This window comes from Astyanax mexicanus, chromosome 20 (assembly GCF_023375975.1).
Source record: "Astyanax mexicanus isolate ESR-SI-001 chromosome 20, AstMex3_surface, whole genome shotgun sequence".
NCBI lineage: Eukaryota > Metazoa > Chordata > Actinopteri > Characiformes > Acestrorhamphidae > Astyanax > Astyanax mexicanus.
Genome location: NC_064427.1, coordinates 38,972,023 through 38,989,539, shown reverse-complemented (window position 1 = coordinate 38,989,539; position 17,517 = coordinate 38,972,023). Strand labels below are relative to the sequence as shown.

Sequence of the window (17,517 nt, the reverse complement as noted above, 5' to 3'; positions counted from 1 at the left end):
CTTTAAAATTTTAAAGCAATTTTTCAGGTGATTCTGCTTATGAGGTACTTTTGTCCATTTTTATCGATATCAGTATGTCACATATTGTAAAATCCACATGAACAAGTCTACGTAAAGGAACATTAAGGATTATAGTTTCAGTAGTAAATGATAAAATAATCAGGATGTGTCTACAGATGTTAAGGAAATGTGTAAAGTTTGAGCACTGTCATCTATTTTTAGCTAAAGATAGTATTTTCTTACTACAACTGAGCAGTAGGGGTGGGCGATATGGCCCTAAAATAATATCACGATAGTTCATGGTATTTTTGCGATAACGATACTCTTGGCGATATGACAAAACACTGTTTTTTTTTTTTTTTGAGAATACACTACTGCAACAAAATGAAAATTACATTTTATTATTGCATATGATATGATATGGCACACCCCTAAATGCATTATGCAATATCTCCATATATCCAGGATTATAGTAAAATAAATGATACTGGACAGATATAATCTGTCTCTAGTAGATATATAATGGGAAATGAGAACAGTGTGATTTTTTCTTTTGATAAAAACAGCAAACTTAACGATGACGCGATATTTCAGGGCAAAATATCCTTTACGATATTCAAAAATGTTGGCGATATTATCGCATACGATATATATATATATTGCACACCCCTACTGAGCAGTATATCCTGGAAATCTGTGTGGGTGAGGCCTCTGACTCTCAACATTAATTCCACTCCTGAGGTTGCCAGTTTTAAAAAGACAACAGCATCCATGGAAGCTAGCAAGTAAATCTTAGCTGCTACACAGCCTAGAAAGCTTCTGTATTCATCCAAAAAGCTCAATGACCAAAGACGAAATAAAACAAGAGTAAATATTGGCAGTGAGTTCAACACCTGGAGAAGATTTTGACCTTAGAAGGTTAGATCAGGTTAGCTTAGCTACTTTATCCAGGTCATTGAAGAAAAAACAACAACTGTTCACATTCATATCAGTGGTCTGTGTGCAGATGAAGTAACAAAGAAGAGGGTATTGAGCTAGCTAGATAGCTTAGCAAGGTTAGCTAAAGTGATCTGGACTAGGCTGGCTAATTCAGCCATGTTAAACATGCTAACATGAACTGCAGGCAGTCAAGGCGGAGGGGCAGCATTGACAAGTATGCAAAATATATATATACCCTATAATATACCCTATATTATACCTTATATTGACTCAATGTGATTGCGTTTAAGGATATCTTATGTCCAAAACTACTAAAGTATGCAGTATTTTACTGGGACTATAAAGTAGTAACTCTAGAGTTCTAGAGTGTGTTTTTTCAGAGCAGTGGGCTTTTTTTGGGTTAACAGACTTAGCTTAGGCTAACACAGCTAGCGCTAGCTAACTACTTATGAAAAAAGTAATAAAAAATCTACATGGGCTTGTTTTTGACATTGCTTGCCATTGTTAAAGTAATTTAAATATGTCTTGAACTTGTTTGTGTAGGTTCAGTGTACTCAGCTTGGCAACCCGAGTGAGCATGGTGTCTGTAGAGGGTGGGCATGGGAAATTGCACTGCTGTAGCCATTTCACAGACTCATTTTCATTTCCTACTGATTACTCAATTAATCTTACTTAATAAACTATTTACTGGAAGCATGTTAACATCAAAATATATAAAAAGCATATGAATAAATTGTAAGTTAATGTTTTAAACAATACTGAGCCAAACTCTACAAAGAATGAATGAGCTTTGTATTAGATTTCCTTAGAAATGTAATATATATGGCTATATATATATATATCCCCCTTTAAACTGACTCTCATTAAAGACACTTACTTGAGGTCCACTCGGCAGATGTGTGTGAGTCTGGACTTGCCAGAACCGCACTGTTCCAGCAGGTACTGAGACTCCAGAACCACGCCCCGAACGCCTGCCATAGGCATGCTGTCCTCATGGTCAATGGAAACCGACACCAACACACAAGCTCCCTTTGGCATGTCTGTACGCCATGTCCTACAAAACAGGATCAATATTTTTACTAAAGATAAACCTTAGTCAAGAGAGTTAAGTTAAGAGTCAAGAGGCTTTTATTGTCATTATATCTGAGTACAGGTACACAGTGTAGTGAAATTACGTTCCTCCGGAACCATGGTACCACATGGAACAACAAGCAATAGACAATATCCAGGAGTGACGACAGTGCAACGTAAAATTATAACACTAAATAACAATAAATACAATAAATACAAAAGACGAGACAATTTGAAGACAGGACAGTGCAGTACCGATACGGTATAATAAAGTGTATAGTGAGGATAAGGTGCAGAGATGTGTAACATACTGTAACATATAGAACATATATAATCACAGCAGTTACTGAGGTAGAGAGTTTATAGTGAGAACTAGTAGTAAAGAGTCTAAAAGCGGAGAGGGTGCGCATTTCTAGCGCAGAAAAACAGGCCAAAGAGTCTAAAAGAGAGAGGGTGCGCATTTCTAGCGCAGAAAAACGGGCCAAAGAGTCTAAAAGAGAGAGGGTGCGCATTTCTAGCGCAGAAAAACGGGCCAAAGAGTCTAAAAGCGGAGAGGGTGCGCATTTCTAGCGCAGAAAAACGGGTCAAAGAGTCTAAAAGTTGCCGTAATTAAGGAGTTTAATATTAAGAGACATCATGAAATTAAACATCAATTTGAAAAATCTTAGTTTACACAACACTGTCAAAGATAGATAAAGATAGTAAGTCAAGTAAAATGGTGTGTAAATGAAATAATAAGGAAAAAAAGTATTATTTAAAGTGGTATATTTCATTATTTGTTTTATTACAGAGTCTGTGGCCCGTGACTTCAAATATATTTCTCCTTCTGGCCCCAACAAAAAAGTTTGGACATCCCTGATATAGAGCATACTAAAAGTAAAAGATCAGTGTGCTGTAATACATCCAAGACAAAAAAAACATAACTACTAATTATTAATTTCATTTTACAGGGTAAATCATTGATAGACTTAATTCACAGAGCCATGTCACAAAATTAAGACCATCTCCTTGTTTCTACACTCAGGGCTGTATTTTTGTGATCTATAGATGAACTTTGCACTAAGCAGCTTGATTTAGGGCGTGTCAGTGTGTCTTTGCTATCATAACGACAGGAGAAGTATGTCTTGCATGGCTCAAAACTCGCAAAGGCATCCACTAATTCTCTTTTACTTAATTAATAATGGGTGTGTTTTGTGTATAACGTGAAATAAACCAATCAGGGTGTCACTTATCTTGTTGTCAAGATAGCAATAAGTCACAAGTTGACCACCACACCCATTAAATCATTTCATGTTTAATTTTTATTCCAAAGGAATAATTGGACAACGTACAATTTTACAATTGTGCATTGTCTCATGACTTCACAAAACATTTTCTGCTATTAGAAAATAAATAAATTGGGGCAAATAATGTTTAGCAATCTGATGAATCTGACTAAGCCTGTCAATAACAATAATAACATTAGCATATATCGACAAGACCTCACTCTCTTTCTTTTCTGACCTCAGCATTATCATTTATGTTTGTATAGCAATTAGATCCTGTTAAGATAAATAAGGTGTTATGTTTTAAAATTTATTTTAGTTTAATCTATTTAGGATATTTAAACGTTTTATATTGCAATTCCAATGTTGGAATATCATTAAAAGTTATCTGCAAAATAATATATGCAATATTATGCAATAGGGGTGGGCAATATTATATCGTATACAATATATCGTAACACCGAAATACAGTGATATTAAAAATCCATATGGTGATAATAGGGCTGTTCTGTCTTAAAAGTAGTCTATTATTTACTGTGAAGCTTTAGGTGTATTTATTGTATAATTGTTTTAGTTTGCAGTTTATATGCATGCACTAAATATTCTGCAGTATTATTTGCTGCATTATATTATTTTATGCTATATTATTTATTTTGCCTCATTATGATTATACTGTTATAATATTACACTATATTCCTGAAATGAATGAATTATTTTAGTTTTCCTATATCGCCAAGTATATCGTTATCACAAAAATACCCTGAAATATCGTGATATTATTTTAGAGACATATCACCCACCCCTATTATGCGATTATATTTCTATTTAATAAATGTAATAATATGGGCTATAATAAGAGCAGCTCTATAGATGAGAATCAGACTGGATGTGTTGTATTATGGGATGTAAAGACAGTGTAGGAAATAGCTAACCCTACCTTAGCACCACAAAGTCTCTGCTGGGGTGAGGGGCCATGCTGTTGATGGCATACTGGTACACCTCAGTCTGCTTGTCCAGTGTTTCCAGAACTTTCCCCTGCAGGAGGTTACTGTCCCACAGATGGCGCTCTCGCAGCACACGGTTCAGCACCACACAGGGTGGAGCCTCCACTTCAACTGAGACACGCCACCGACGCAGTGGAGATCCATCACCCACCTGAGAAGAAGAAGAAGAGCAGAGACTAGTAGTGTAAATTAATAAAAAAAAAAAAAAAATCAGATTAATCAGAACTAAATTATTTTAAATCATATTTATTTTGGTGGTGTCAATCGCTTAAAAAATGATCATAATCAAGAATCAAACTTTTAAAATGCTGGTTTTAGCATTTAACAGGATCAGGCCTGTCACTATAACTGCATTAGTGACCTATCGTACAATTAATAGACATTAATTGGACAATAATTTAAAAAAAATTGTGATGTTGTGCTTATTTGTATGTTTATTCACGTTTGTTGTCTTAAATGTTTTATAATATACTATTTTCTTTTTAAATGGTATTAAAATAGCATTTAAATGGTTTTAAATTGAGAATAATATCATTTATCGCAATCATTTCTGGGACAATATCCTCCTGAGGCCGAGACTTTAGCTTGGTGTGCATTTTTTTTTCTTCTATCTATTCAGGAGTAACTAACAAGTACAAAAAAATATAGAAACTTAACTTTCTCTTTGTATAGGAAGCATTTTTGCAAAAAAAAAAAAAAAAAAAATTGCCATTTGGGATCAGAAGGCCCCAATTAGTCAAAAAAACTATTTTTTTTCTTTCTACGGAAAGTTAATAACCTAGTTTCAAACTTATCAAACAAATCTATGATATTTTTTAACTGGCTGTAGAAACTTTTGCCTGGGATTCTCGCCATCTTGTTTTTAATCCGTTAAGTATAATGTTGTCATGTGACCACTAAATAGTACTGGCAGTGTCTTCATATAAGGCTTTATAAAAATTTAACAATAACGGTGCAGAGAAGCAGAAATGGAATGTCCTCATATGAGGACGCTGGGTCTTAAGAGAATATATTGTCCACAAAAATATTTGTTATCATGACAGGCCTACTCGGGGTACTTTTAATGTTAATGAGAATATTTTAATGTGCTGAGAATTTAACAGGGTTTAACAGGGAGCTTTAATGGAGCAAATAAATGTTTATATAGTTTCATGTTCCACACTAAACAACCTGGAAAGAGGAAACGTGCCATCAGCTGTGTGTGTATGGTTGTGTGTGTGTGCGCGCACAAATGTGTGAGACAAAGGGAGAAAAAGAGGGAGAGAGAGCCTAAATTTCGGCATGAATAAATATTAATGTACCTCCTGAATTTGCCGGTAATCGACACTGTGTTTATATCGCTAAATAAATCTGCTAACTCATCTCAAGGCTTTTTAAACTGTGTGACACGATTAATTTGCTTAACAAAATTGTCTGTTAAAGTTTCCGGAATAATTGCCATCATCACACATGTATGACACTTTAAATTAAATTATAAAAATGTAGGAAGCAAAAATATTTTGCTGAATGTGGTTAAAACAATATATATATAAAATATAATAGATTTATAAAAGAATAAATAATAATTTATACATCTATTGTTTTTTTTTTTTTTCTAATTTTTCCATTTTCACCCCAATTTACACGGCCAATTACCCAACCCACTCATTAGGACTCCTCCTATCACTAGTGATACCTCAACACACCAGGAGGGTGAAGACTAACACATGCTTCCTCTGATACATGTGAAGTCAGCCACCGCTTCTTTTTGAGCTGCTGCTGATGCTGTAGCATTGCCGAGCAGCATCACAGCGCTAACGCTCGGAGGAAAGCGCAGCGACTCGGTTCTGATACATCAGCTCACAGACGCCCTGTGCTGCGGACATCACCCTAGGAGTGATGTGGGGAGAGAGCGCCATCTACTGTACCCACCCGGAGGGAGCAGGGCCAATTGTGCTCCCTCTGAGCGCCGGCAGCTTGATGGTAAAGCTGCATGAGCGGAGGTTCAAACCTGCGACCTCCCGCTCATAGTGGCAGCGCTTTAGACCGATGGACCACTATTAGTAGTGTATTCACATTTATAGTTAGCTCACCTTTCTGAAAGACAGCTCCACATTGTTAATATTGGGTCGGGCTACCCAGCACTTGGTCTTGTCTCTGGCTTCCTTCAGCAGGTTCTGGATCTGTCGCTGCAGGTGACAGCGATATGTGCCTTCCTCTTCTACTTCCTCTTCCTCTTCCTCACACTGCTGACACTGTTTGCACAGCTCGTCCAGCGGGGGCACCAGCAGCTCAGCCTCCATATAGGAGTTCCTGGACTGAGTGACCATCTCCTTTGGAACCTGTAGAGTAAAAACATGCTGATGCTGAGGCTTTTCACATCCTATGTGGAAAGAGTGCTGCTTTCTACTGCAGTGGCAGACAAATATATCCTCTTAAGACCCAGCGTCCTCATATGTGGACATTCCATTTCTGCTTCTCTGCACCGTTATTGTTAATTTTTTTTAAACGTTGACCCTTTAGCCTTATATGGAGACACTGTTCCAGTACTATTTAGTGGTCACATGAAAACATTATACTGCTTAACTGATTAAAAACAAGATGGCGAGAATCCCAGGCAAAAGTTTCTACAACCAGGTACAAAAAAAGTTTGAAACTAGGTTATTTTCTTTCCATAGAAAGAAAAAAATTAGTTTTTTGACTAATTGGGTCTTTCTGATCCCAATTGGCAAGTTTTTTTTTTTTTTTTGCAAAAATGTTCCTATACAAAAAAGAGAAAGTTAAGTTTCTTTATTTTTTATACTTGTTAGGTACTCCTGAATAAACAGAATAAATTAAAAATGCGCACCAAGCTAAAGTCCTGGTCTCAGGAGGATATCATTATATCATGTTTTATCCCTGATAAATTAATAACTCGAGACATAAGAAGAAGACGTGCTCCTCTGAAAGCATCAAAATGTGATTTATCTTTTTTTTATTACCTCAAAGAGCCGGTTGCACTCAGTGATCATATGGGCAAGTCCATGGGTGGCAGCAAGGTTCTCATTGAGGTCCTTTTGGTCAGGTCTTCCAGTGGCGTACTTCTTCTGGATGGCCCTGAGGTATTGTGGGACAAGCAAAGGTTATTATATCATGCTGCAATAGAATAGAGGGTTGTCACATTACAAGTTTTACCTAAGATTTACGCTGGTTTAGCAGTGACATTTTAGCCTGTTTAATTTTGTTTATTAATGAACACTGTAAAAAAATCCATTGGCAAAACATATGCAAATTAAGACAAATATATGTATATTAAGCCAACGGGGTAAGCAACGTTTTTTTAGTAAGATTTCTTACAAAAAGCAATGGCAAAGTCTCAAAATGAGTGAAGAAACACCTAAATCAAGCAAAAAAGTCCCTGTTTTTGGACACAAGCAACTTGATTGCTGCTTGATTGAGCTTATTTTGAGTTCAAATGACTTAAAATAAGGTAAAAATTCTAAGTAAGAATGATTAAGATAATTATCCCTAAAACAAGCAAAATAATCTAACACTTACACAATGCTTAGTAAGACACACAGTCTTATCAGAGAAGAAAATAAGATTTATTGCCTTAAATTTAGAAAATTTCACTTGCTAAGGTTTAGGTTTTTGCAGTGAATGAATTAAATAAATATGCAAATACTAGTGCATCTCAAATTAAAATATATAGCTGTATTACACATAGAGTGATCTATTTTAAGCGTTTATTTATTTAATTGTTGATGATTATGTCAACGAAAATCCCCAAAATCAGTGTTTTCAATTTTTTTTTATATTATATAAGACCAATTTGTACTTTTGGCAGTGTGGGCAGTGTGCCTGCTGGAAAATGAAATGCACGTCTCCAAAAAAGTTGTTTCCAGGAAAACACTGCACTGACTTTGGACTTATGGACATAACACAGTGGATCAACACCAGCAGATCACATGTCTCTCAAAACCATCACTGATTGGTGTAAACTTCACACTAGAACTCAAGCAGTTTGGACTGTGTGTCTCTCCAGTCTTCCTCCAGACTCTGGTCTCTTGATTTACAAATGAAATGTAAAATTTACTGATAATCAGTGATGGTTTGGAGAGCCTGGTGTTGGTTTACTGTGTTATATCAAATCCAAAGTCAGTGCAGTGATTTCAGTTTATGTTACTCTCTGCTGACACCTTTAATTGCGATGCGGATTTCATTTTCCAGCAGGATTTGGCTTGGTCTTATATAATATATTTAAAAAAAATCGGAGACACTGATTTTAAGGTTTTTCATTGTCTGTAAGCCATAATCTTCAACAATAAATTAAACATTTAAAATAGATCACTCTGTATGTAATACATCTATATAATATATGTCACATTTTGAACTGAATTACTGAAATAAAGTAACAATTCAATGATTTTACATTTTTTGAGATTCACTGGTATTTGTGCCATTTGGCACAGGTAGGCAAATGGTGTAGTAAGAGCCTTGCTCATTTACTTTTGTTGCTATAATATGTGGTTTTGTGTCACTGCAGGGCTGAATGATTTTGAGCATGGAGAGTAATAGTTCCAGTGGTTATTCTACATGGACATGGTTCCTATAGAACGCTTACAAACTTACTTGGGGCCACAGTACTGTTCAGAGGGAGGACTTAATGTTGTTGGGATCTGATGATTGGTTCTATATTTGCGCCACAAGACAGAGCTGACAAACGACAGGTTTAACTTCATTTGTTCGTTCTAAAGAGCTAACTTAGCATAAGCAAAAGACTGCCTTATTTCTCTGTGTAAATTTTAGTCAAATGTGACTTCAGTAGCAGTTCTGAACCAAATTTACGATTAAAGTAGCTCTGCTGAGGTACATTTATGACAGGAATAGCACTGCTCGAGTAAATCCGTGAATAAAAAAAAAAGACCAGCATGACCAGCATGTTAAATGCAACATGATACACTATGTTGGTCAACAGCTGGCTACAAGCATATAGCTTACCAGCATTAGGTTTGTTTTTGTCCAGATGGCCAGCTTTTCAACCACTTTAGATAATCTAAAACCAGCTATTAGCTGGACAACATTTGGACGGCAGTATTGTTATCCTCTATGCTATAGCAACCATGATATGTCCCATACAATCCTTCCTGGCCTTGTCAAACCACTATGCCTGTTCTGATTCCAGCAACACCCCATAAATAGCTAGATAATGCTGGAGCTTGAACTCATAAAACACTTCGCACCTCTACAAAATGCCTCGGAGCCTCAGGCTGCTAATGACAGAGGACAGTCGCGTGCTTATGGCTACGAATACACAGTAAGAGAGAGAAAGAAAGAGAGAACAGATAAGTATGGGTAATAACGTGCATGCCTATTACCTCGGAGACAGGTTGTCGTTCTTCATAATGTTGAGATGGAAGAGAGAGGGAGCGAGACACACAGCCAGGTTCATTGGTGTCATCTGGTTCTCCTCCACAGAGGAAGTGACATCACTCAGGAAGCAGAGCAGGGTCTGCAGGACCTCACGGTTCTCGTCTGCCATCAGCATGATTGCTGCCTGCACGGCCTGCAAGCGCTGCTCTTTAGGGACGTCTACAGAGGAGCAGAGAGAATACTTACAGCGAGAAGAGGACAGAAGACAGGATGGATGGAGGGGAGGGGTTATGTATTGTGATGCAGGGAAACTTACACTGGTAAATATGGAGGAAGGTCTCGCCCAATTTGCTGGTGAGCAATGGTTCAGGAAGGTCTCTAAAGAACTGCTTTACCATATCTGCCACGTCGTACGCACACTGGTCCTCATAGTCCACACTCTCTGGTGAACTGTCGCACATCTGCCTCAAAGCCAGGATTCGAGACTTCACACCAGACTTGCGGAAAAGCCCTACCTGAGATCAGACAAGAGAAGACCATCCATAAAAAGACAATAAAAAAAAACACAAAAAGTAACAATTATAATACACTGACATAGAGCTGGGCGATTCATCGATTTTATCAATTAATTCAAATTTACAGTTAAGCACGATGTGTTTTTATGAAAATCGATTTTCTCTGAATTTTAATTTTTACCACCGACACTCCCCTGTGGGCTCCTGTACTTCAGAGTGAGCTTAGCCCCGCCCCTCTCTCCCACGCACACCCCCGCCCCTCCCTCCCTCCCGCGCGCGCTCCCCACACACACACACACACACACACACACACAACACACAACACAACACATAACACCAAAGAACAGAGCACAAATGTTTAAAAACTTTTGTTGCTCTGTTCTTTGGTGTTATGTGTTGTGTTGTGTGTTGTGTGTGTGTGTGTGTGTGTGTGTGTGTGGGGAGCGCACGCGGGAGGAGTTGGTTCGGTTTTGCGGCGTTGGACGTGAACCAAACAGCTTGTTTCTAGTTGCACTTTAACCAAAAAGGGGACATTTAAGTGAAAACTAAATAAATAAGAACTAGTTTTTAAACATTTGTATCTTTTTTTTTATCTTTCATCTTCAATTTGATTTTTAGTAGGGGAAAAAATCGATTTAAATTGAATTTTTTATTTTTTTTTTTGGGCCATATCGCCCAGCTCTACGCAAGAATGCATACCGTGTCCCATGACTTTTGCCATGTCCAGAAGAATCTAAAAAATGATGTTTTTTTCAAGATTTTTTTCTAATTTCTTCTATTTTTTCTGCTCAAGTCAGATAGGCCGAAGTAGCTGTAAGCCATATATCCCTCATCACTAGTGATGCCACAACACAAGGAGGGTGAAGACTATCACATGCCTTTTTCGACATATGTGAAGTCAGTCACTGCCTCTTTTTTAGCTGCTGCTGATGTAGCATTGCCGACTAGCATCACAGAGCTAACGCTCGGAGGAAAGAGCAGCGACTCAGTTCCCAAACATCAGCTCACAGGTGCCTTGTGCTGATTGACATCAGGGGAAAGAGCACCATCTACCCACCCAGAGAGAGCAAGGCCAGTTGTGCTCTCTCGGGGCTCCGGCAGCTGATGCTTCTTTAGTGTTGCAGTGTTAATAAACATCATTCTAAACAGATTTTCTCATTCAAGCAGCCCATAAATGTTTTTTAAAAAGCTTTAACGCACTACTTACCAAAGAAATGTTGGGGTTAAATCAGCTCGGGCTCATAATGACAGTATTGATTGAAAACACCAGACTCTGATTTCACCTTCAAATTAAGTGCAAATCCTAAAGGTTCACATACTTTTGCCACTCACATATATGTAATATTGATCATCTTCCTCAATAAATAAATAAATGACCAAGTGTAATATTTTTTTCTTATTTGTTTAACTGGGTTTTCTTTATCTACTTTTAGGATGTGTGAAAATCTGATGATGTTTTAGGTTGTATTTATACAGAAATTCAGAACATTTTAAGGGGTTCACAAACTTTCAAGCAAAAACGTACATACTGTTATCCCATGACTTATGGCATTTCTGTGTATTATACAACAAAAAATGTATTTAAAGTACAAATACAAATGCAGTGGAAGCAGTGATTCAATCTTGCTGATTTTAAAGAAGCAGTCCAGTCTTCTAGGTCCTGTGTATCGTCTGCACTCGCAGTAGTCAGCCACCAAGCAGCTGGAGCTAAGCTGAGCATGCTGCTAACATGCTAAAAGCTTACAGTTTAAGGTTTCCAAACTAAATTTGCATGTGCATGCCACAGCTACGCACAAGATATGTTAAGGATTCCAAGCATAGTTCATTAATACTAGATAATGTCACCTACACTCTAAAAAACAGAGGTACGATATGAGTACTTTTTTGTACTCAAAGGTACACTCTTCATAATTGTACCCTCAAAGGTACAATATTGGTCTTTACAGGGTCAGATTTGTTCCCTCTGAAGTACAAAGTAATTTCTAACAGCAATAAGTACAAATTTGTACCATTTAACCTGCAGCCAAAAGGTACATTCAGTATTCTGTATCACTGTACTAATAAACAATGTATATTTTAATTGCACATTTTTTATTTGAAAGCCAGACAATTTTGGATCATCAAGTTTTTGAGCCATATTTAGTTGATGATAATGTTTATAATCTTTATAATCTTTACTGGCACAAAAAACATGGGTACAAAAAAGGACTTTCACTGAAAGGTACTTTTTTGTACCTCAATATAAGATACAGCTCCAGAGACAAGCTTTATACTCTATTAAGTACAAATCTGTACCTATATTTCTTAGAGTTTAATACAGCACTGTTGTTGTTAAAGCTGACTGACCTGGTCCAGACACTGGCTCCGGAGGTAGCGCAACGCTAGCTGCAGGCAGAGCGGCAGAGGCTGGCCATAGCGCTGCACATGCAGGATCAGCGGCACTGCAAACACACTCTTATCCTTGTATTCTGGTCCCTTCATCCGCTTCATGAACTTTGGCACTGACCTGGGAATGGAGGGCACAGAAATAGGCCAATAGATGTGTGAGCAATAGCAGTAACTTTCACAGACTGAAAAGCTTGATTTGGGTTAGTAGAAGCCTTCTTTCATATTATAGTGATTTGTAAAGTCTGCAGTTTGAGTGCTTTAAATTGACTGTGCATGATGGAGCATGGCAGGATGTGGACATACACTATAATATGGACAAAAGTGTTTAAATGGCTATTCGTTATTAAATTAAGTTGTTTCAATGTGTCTCATTGAGTAGGGTTTTGCCATATCATATCGTCAACATTTTTGAATATCGTGAACGATATTTTACCCTGAAATATCGTGCCATCACATTACATTACATTACATTACATTACATTACATTTGGCAGACGCTTTTGTCCAAAGCGACTTACAATAATGAAATACAAAAGTAATAGGAATTAAGATAAACCATTTTAGACAGGGCTCAAAGGAGGTCGAAGGGAAATAAAGGGATAGAGAAGTGAAGGAGGGGAAGAAGGAAATGGGGTTAGAAGTAGTTAGTGTGTTAGAGGTGTTAGGAGAGTAAGTGCTCTTTGAAGAGCTCAGTCTTCAGGAGTTTATTAAAGATAGTGAGAGATTCTCCTGATCTGGTAGTAGAAGGTAGTTAGTTAGAGGTGTTAGGAGAGTAAGTGCTCTTTGAAGAGCTCAGTCTTCAGGAGTTTATTAAAGATAGTGAGAGATTCTCCTGATCTGGTAGTAGAAGGTAGTTAGTTAGAGGTGTTAGGAGAGTAAGAGCTCTTTGAAGAGCTCAGTCTTCAGGAGTTTATTAAAGATAGTGAGAGATTCTCCTGATCTGGTAGTAGAAGTAGTTAGTTAGAGGTGTTAGGAGAGTAAGTGCTCTTTGAAGAGCTCTGTCTTCAGGAGTTTATTAAAGATAGCGAGAGATTCTCCTGATCTGGTAGTGGAAGGTAGATTGTTCCACCATTGGGGAACTCTGTATGAGAACAGTCTGGATTGCTTTGTGTGAGTCACCCACCCTTAATTATCAGGGTGCTACTTTTTTGCTGTTTTTAGCAAAAGAAAAATTCACACTGTTCTCATTTTCCATTATATATCTACTGGAGACAGATTATTTCTGTCCAGTATCATTTATTTTACTTTAATCCTGGATAAATTGAGATATATGGAGTGTGCATTATTATTAGTATCATGATATTCTGGATCATTGACTTCTGTTACAAATCTGATAGAATTCTTGTATTTTTTATAATATGTCAGTTATGGATGTGTACTCTTGAAAAAAAAAAAAAAAAAATCAGTGTTTTGCCATATCGCCAAGAGTATCGTTATCGCCATAGGCGTAGGAACCGGGGGGGATGGGTGGGACATGTCCCACCCAATATTAGAAACAGGTGGATTTGTCCCCCCCAAAAATGACATCTTTTCGCTCAGATCAGGTGTACTGTTAATGAGGAGACAGACCGGACCAATCACGAAGCCGGTTCAGGTATTAAGTCCCGCCTCTCAGTAGAAACAGCCAATCAGCTTGCTGGTTTTGCGCCGTGCGAAGGAGAGGCAGTTTGCTGTTTGGAAGCCCCTCCCCCTCGCTGTGAGATTTAGCAGCGGGATCGGGCTGCAGCAGCTTCAGCTGATTTTAAAACAGATCTGGATATACGGAGATTTTTCTAAAAGAAAGGTAACGGAGGTTAACCACGTCAACTGTGATGATGTTTCTGCTAGCTGGTTAAAAATACACGTCTCTGAATCAGCACACAGATTAAACCCACTGTGATTAATAAACTGCAGCTGTGTTAGTGAGTTAGCTTAACTTTGGAATGAGCTAGATTGGGAGTCAAGGTTAAAGAAAAAAAAACTATATATGTAATGTTTAACTTGCCCTGTACCTGATCAGCTAATCACTGTTTCATTTTCAATTAATTTAGGATTACAGAACTTAGTGTGAGCTATAATGAACGAATATTCATTTAGCTAACTAGTTAACTAGAAGCCAGATGTAGTGGATAGCCAGAATTTAGTACAGTACTTTGTGTTTGTAGTTTAAAGCAGTTTCTTAACCCCGATCACTGCCCCCAAAATTTTCCACCTGATCCAGCTGATCAGCTAATAAACAGTAATTTACTGAGTTTACCTGTTAAAATCCTTTAAAGTCAAAGTCAAAGTGGTTTTTATTGTCATTTCAGCTATATACAGAGTACACAGTGAAACGAAACAACGTTCCTCCAGGGACCATGGTGCACATAAACACAGTGTAGACAGAACAATAGTGCAACAGTACAAAAAGTGCAGACAGACAATACAACACCATACAGACAAAGAATAATAAATAACAAGACAGTGTGCAAATTTAGCCCCCTATGGAGCCTAAACTAATCATTATGTATATCCAGCAGTGTATTAGACACATCATACCACCACTAACTTTATTAAATGCCTTTAAAGCAGAGGAAGCTCTAAAATATGCAGAACAGTGTTAATATGCAGTAGAATATGTAAGAACAGGGTTGAGAAACACTGCTGTAACGTGACTTCTGTTCATTTGTAGTTCACAGTAAGACCACATGTCCTGATGCTTATAAAAAATCTCTATGAAACTTAGTTACATTCTTTTACAAAAAAGGACACCATCTTAAGAAGAGCTCTCAGTAAAAAAAAAAGTGCAGGAGAAAATGTAAATATACAACAGAATTGACATGACATAATAATAATAATAATAATAATAATAATAATAATAATAATAATAATAATAATAATAATAATAATAATAATAATAATAAACAAATCTGTTATATTATTTTAAATATTAGGTGATAACTGATTATTTTTGTCGTATGTATATTATTCAGACATTGCATGCATAATTTTTTCTAACAACAGTAAATGTAACGTGGAGTAACATGTTTAGGTTGTTAAATCACCTTATAATAATAATTTACTTTTAGAGTGGGCTTGGGTTCATATTGGCAAATGTGTCCCCCCCAATATCAAGTCCGCTCCTACGCCCTTGGTAATCGCCAAATATTGCCACCATGAATGATCGTGATATTATTTTAGGGTCATATCGCCCACCCCTGCCATTGACACAGATGAAGAAATCAATCCCCTAGCCATGCATTCTGCCTCTGCAAACATTAGAGAATGAATTTGTGGTTCTAAAAAGATCTTAATGAATCGCAATGTGCTACTGAAAGCTAGAAAACCAACTCTGCTAACACAATAACTGCAGAGTTTCAAACTTGCCGTTACAGCAGCAAAGGGGGACTGACTCCACACTAATGTTTATAGATTTAGGTAAGTAGAAAGTAGTAAAAGCTCTTGGGACAATTTGTAAATGGCCAAATACGTCAAATATGTCTTCTCTCCTCTTTCTTTATATTTATGGTCTTTTATCTCCAAAGTTTGTCTTTATTATCTGCAATTTGTTTTGTTTGACAACAAGTCTAAAGTAGACAACAAGGCTAAATAGTGTCGTCTATCCCGAGCGTATTTTGTTGTTCATTACAAAGAGCTAAACACACACTCTTTGTGGCGTCTCTTTCTCTGCTCTCTCTGTTACACCATCAATACACAGAGAACACACTGTAGCTGTTCTTAGCTGCTGTGATGGTAGACACTGATAGCACTCTCTGGGTAGATAAGAGGAATGTGCTCCTTCAAAACACACCTGCTCAGGCCGACCACTGACAGCCTCCTACTCATACGCTTTAGCTTAGCTTCCCTGCAGGTTCAGGAGGGTTTCTGAGAGTACTGAGCAAAAAATCATGTCTTTGTAGGACAGAGAGTTGTTAAATTTAATCTACCTACCAATAGACATATTTAACCCTTGTGTGGTGTTCAGGTCTGTGGGACCCCCTGTGTTTTCATTTTTCATCAAATGATACAAAAAAAATATTTTTTCTAACTCAAACTCATTGGCATTGGCTCATTTTTTGTGAAAAACATATATCAAAACACATTTTCGATAAACACACACTGTACACCCCCCCCCCCACACACACATTTATATTACATACAGTATGTTTGGCCAAGGGCTAATAAACATTGCTTCATTTGTAAATTTGAAACTAAACAAATTTTCTACTCATATCTTGAGTTTAATTCATTTTCTTTTACATTTTATTAAAAAACTAATAAAAAAAGAGTAGCACTTTTTGAAAGAAATGTAACATAAGAAAGGTAAAGGGCAAATATTAACCATGTAAGCTGTTTATATTGCTTGCAATTTAGGTGAAGCGAGCATGTGTAAAGCATTTTAATGTAAAATTGCTTAATTTTGCTGAATTAAATACAAGTAACAAAGTAAACGAGTAACAAAAATATGAACACCACACAAGGGTTAAAATTACTTGTTTTAAGAGGTATGTGAGGGTAATTGTTATTTTAAAGCTAAAGCTAAATAGAAAAAAACTTTTGGATAGAAACATCAGAGTCACTCACCAGGTCCAGCCGTGTTTGTTGGATATGGAGTATTTCTCCATGATGGCTGTCAGACGTAGCAATGAGAATTTCTGCAACAAGCTGAGCTGGCTTGCTGACTGGCTGGAGATTTGTAAGCAAGCTCCTGATTGGCTGAGACGATTTGACATCCTAAAACTGGGCCACCTGAGACTGAAGTACAAAGACAAAGTATGAATAAAATGTTATGTCGGCATAATATGTCTACATGTCTGCTTTGATTAACAAAACAATACATTTTCATTTTTTTTCAATTAGTAAGGTATCAGTAACGATTAAGCTTTTTTTGTGAAGATTACTTTATTATAACTTATATAAACTGAGTTTATGCAAAGTGACCAGGCTTATACATTTAATCGTAGCCTACTTTATATATCTGCATGAATAATTTATGAAATTACTGTAAAAACGATAGAAGATAAGTAGCACGATAGACACTTTTCTA

General features: G+C 37.0%; 1 protein-coding gene across 8 annotated transcripts in view; it reads right to left on the bottom strand.

Annotated features, from left to right (window-relative positions):
• Positions 1-17,517, bottom strand: part of stard13a (StAR-related lipid transfer (START) domain containing 13a) — a 522,041-nt gene that overhangs the window by 338,838 nt on the left and 165,686 nt on the right. For all 8 annotated transcript variants that reach the window (XR_007427471.1, XR_007427469.1, XR_007427468.1 and 5 more), the window contains 8 exons: positions 17,055-17,225; positions 12,472-12,631; positions 9,927-10,125; positions 9,616-9,829; positions 7,240-7,354; positions 6,352-6,600; positions 4,213-4,430; positions 1,817-1,993 (listed from right to left, as the gene is read on the bottom strand). Coding sequence is in view for 4 of the 8 variants with exons in the window: in XM_022681476.2 (XP_022537197.2) it covers positions 1,817-1,993; positions 4,213-4,430; positions 6,352-6,600; positions 7,240-7,354; positions 9,616-9,829; positions 9,927-10,125; positions 12,472-12,631; positions 17,055-17,225 (1,503 nt within the window). In the remaining 4 variants the exon portion in view is untranslated. The remainder of the gene's footprint in view (positions 1-1,816; positions 1,994-4,212; positions 4,431-6,351; positions 6,601-7,239; positions 7,355-9,615; positions 9,830-9,926; positions 10,126-12,471; positions 12,632-17,054; positions 17,226-17,517) is intronic.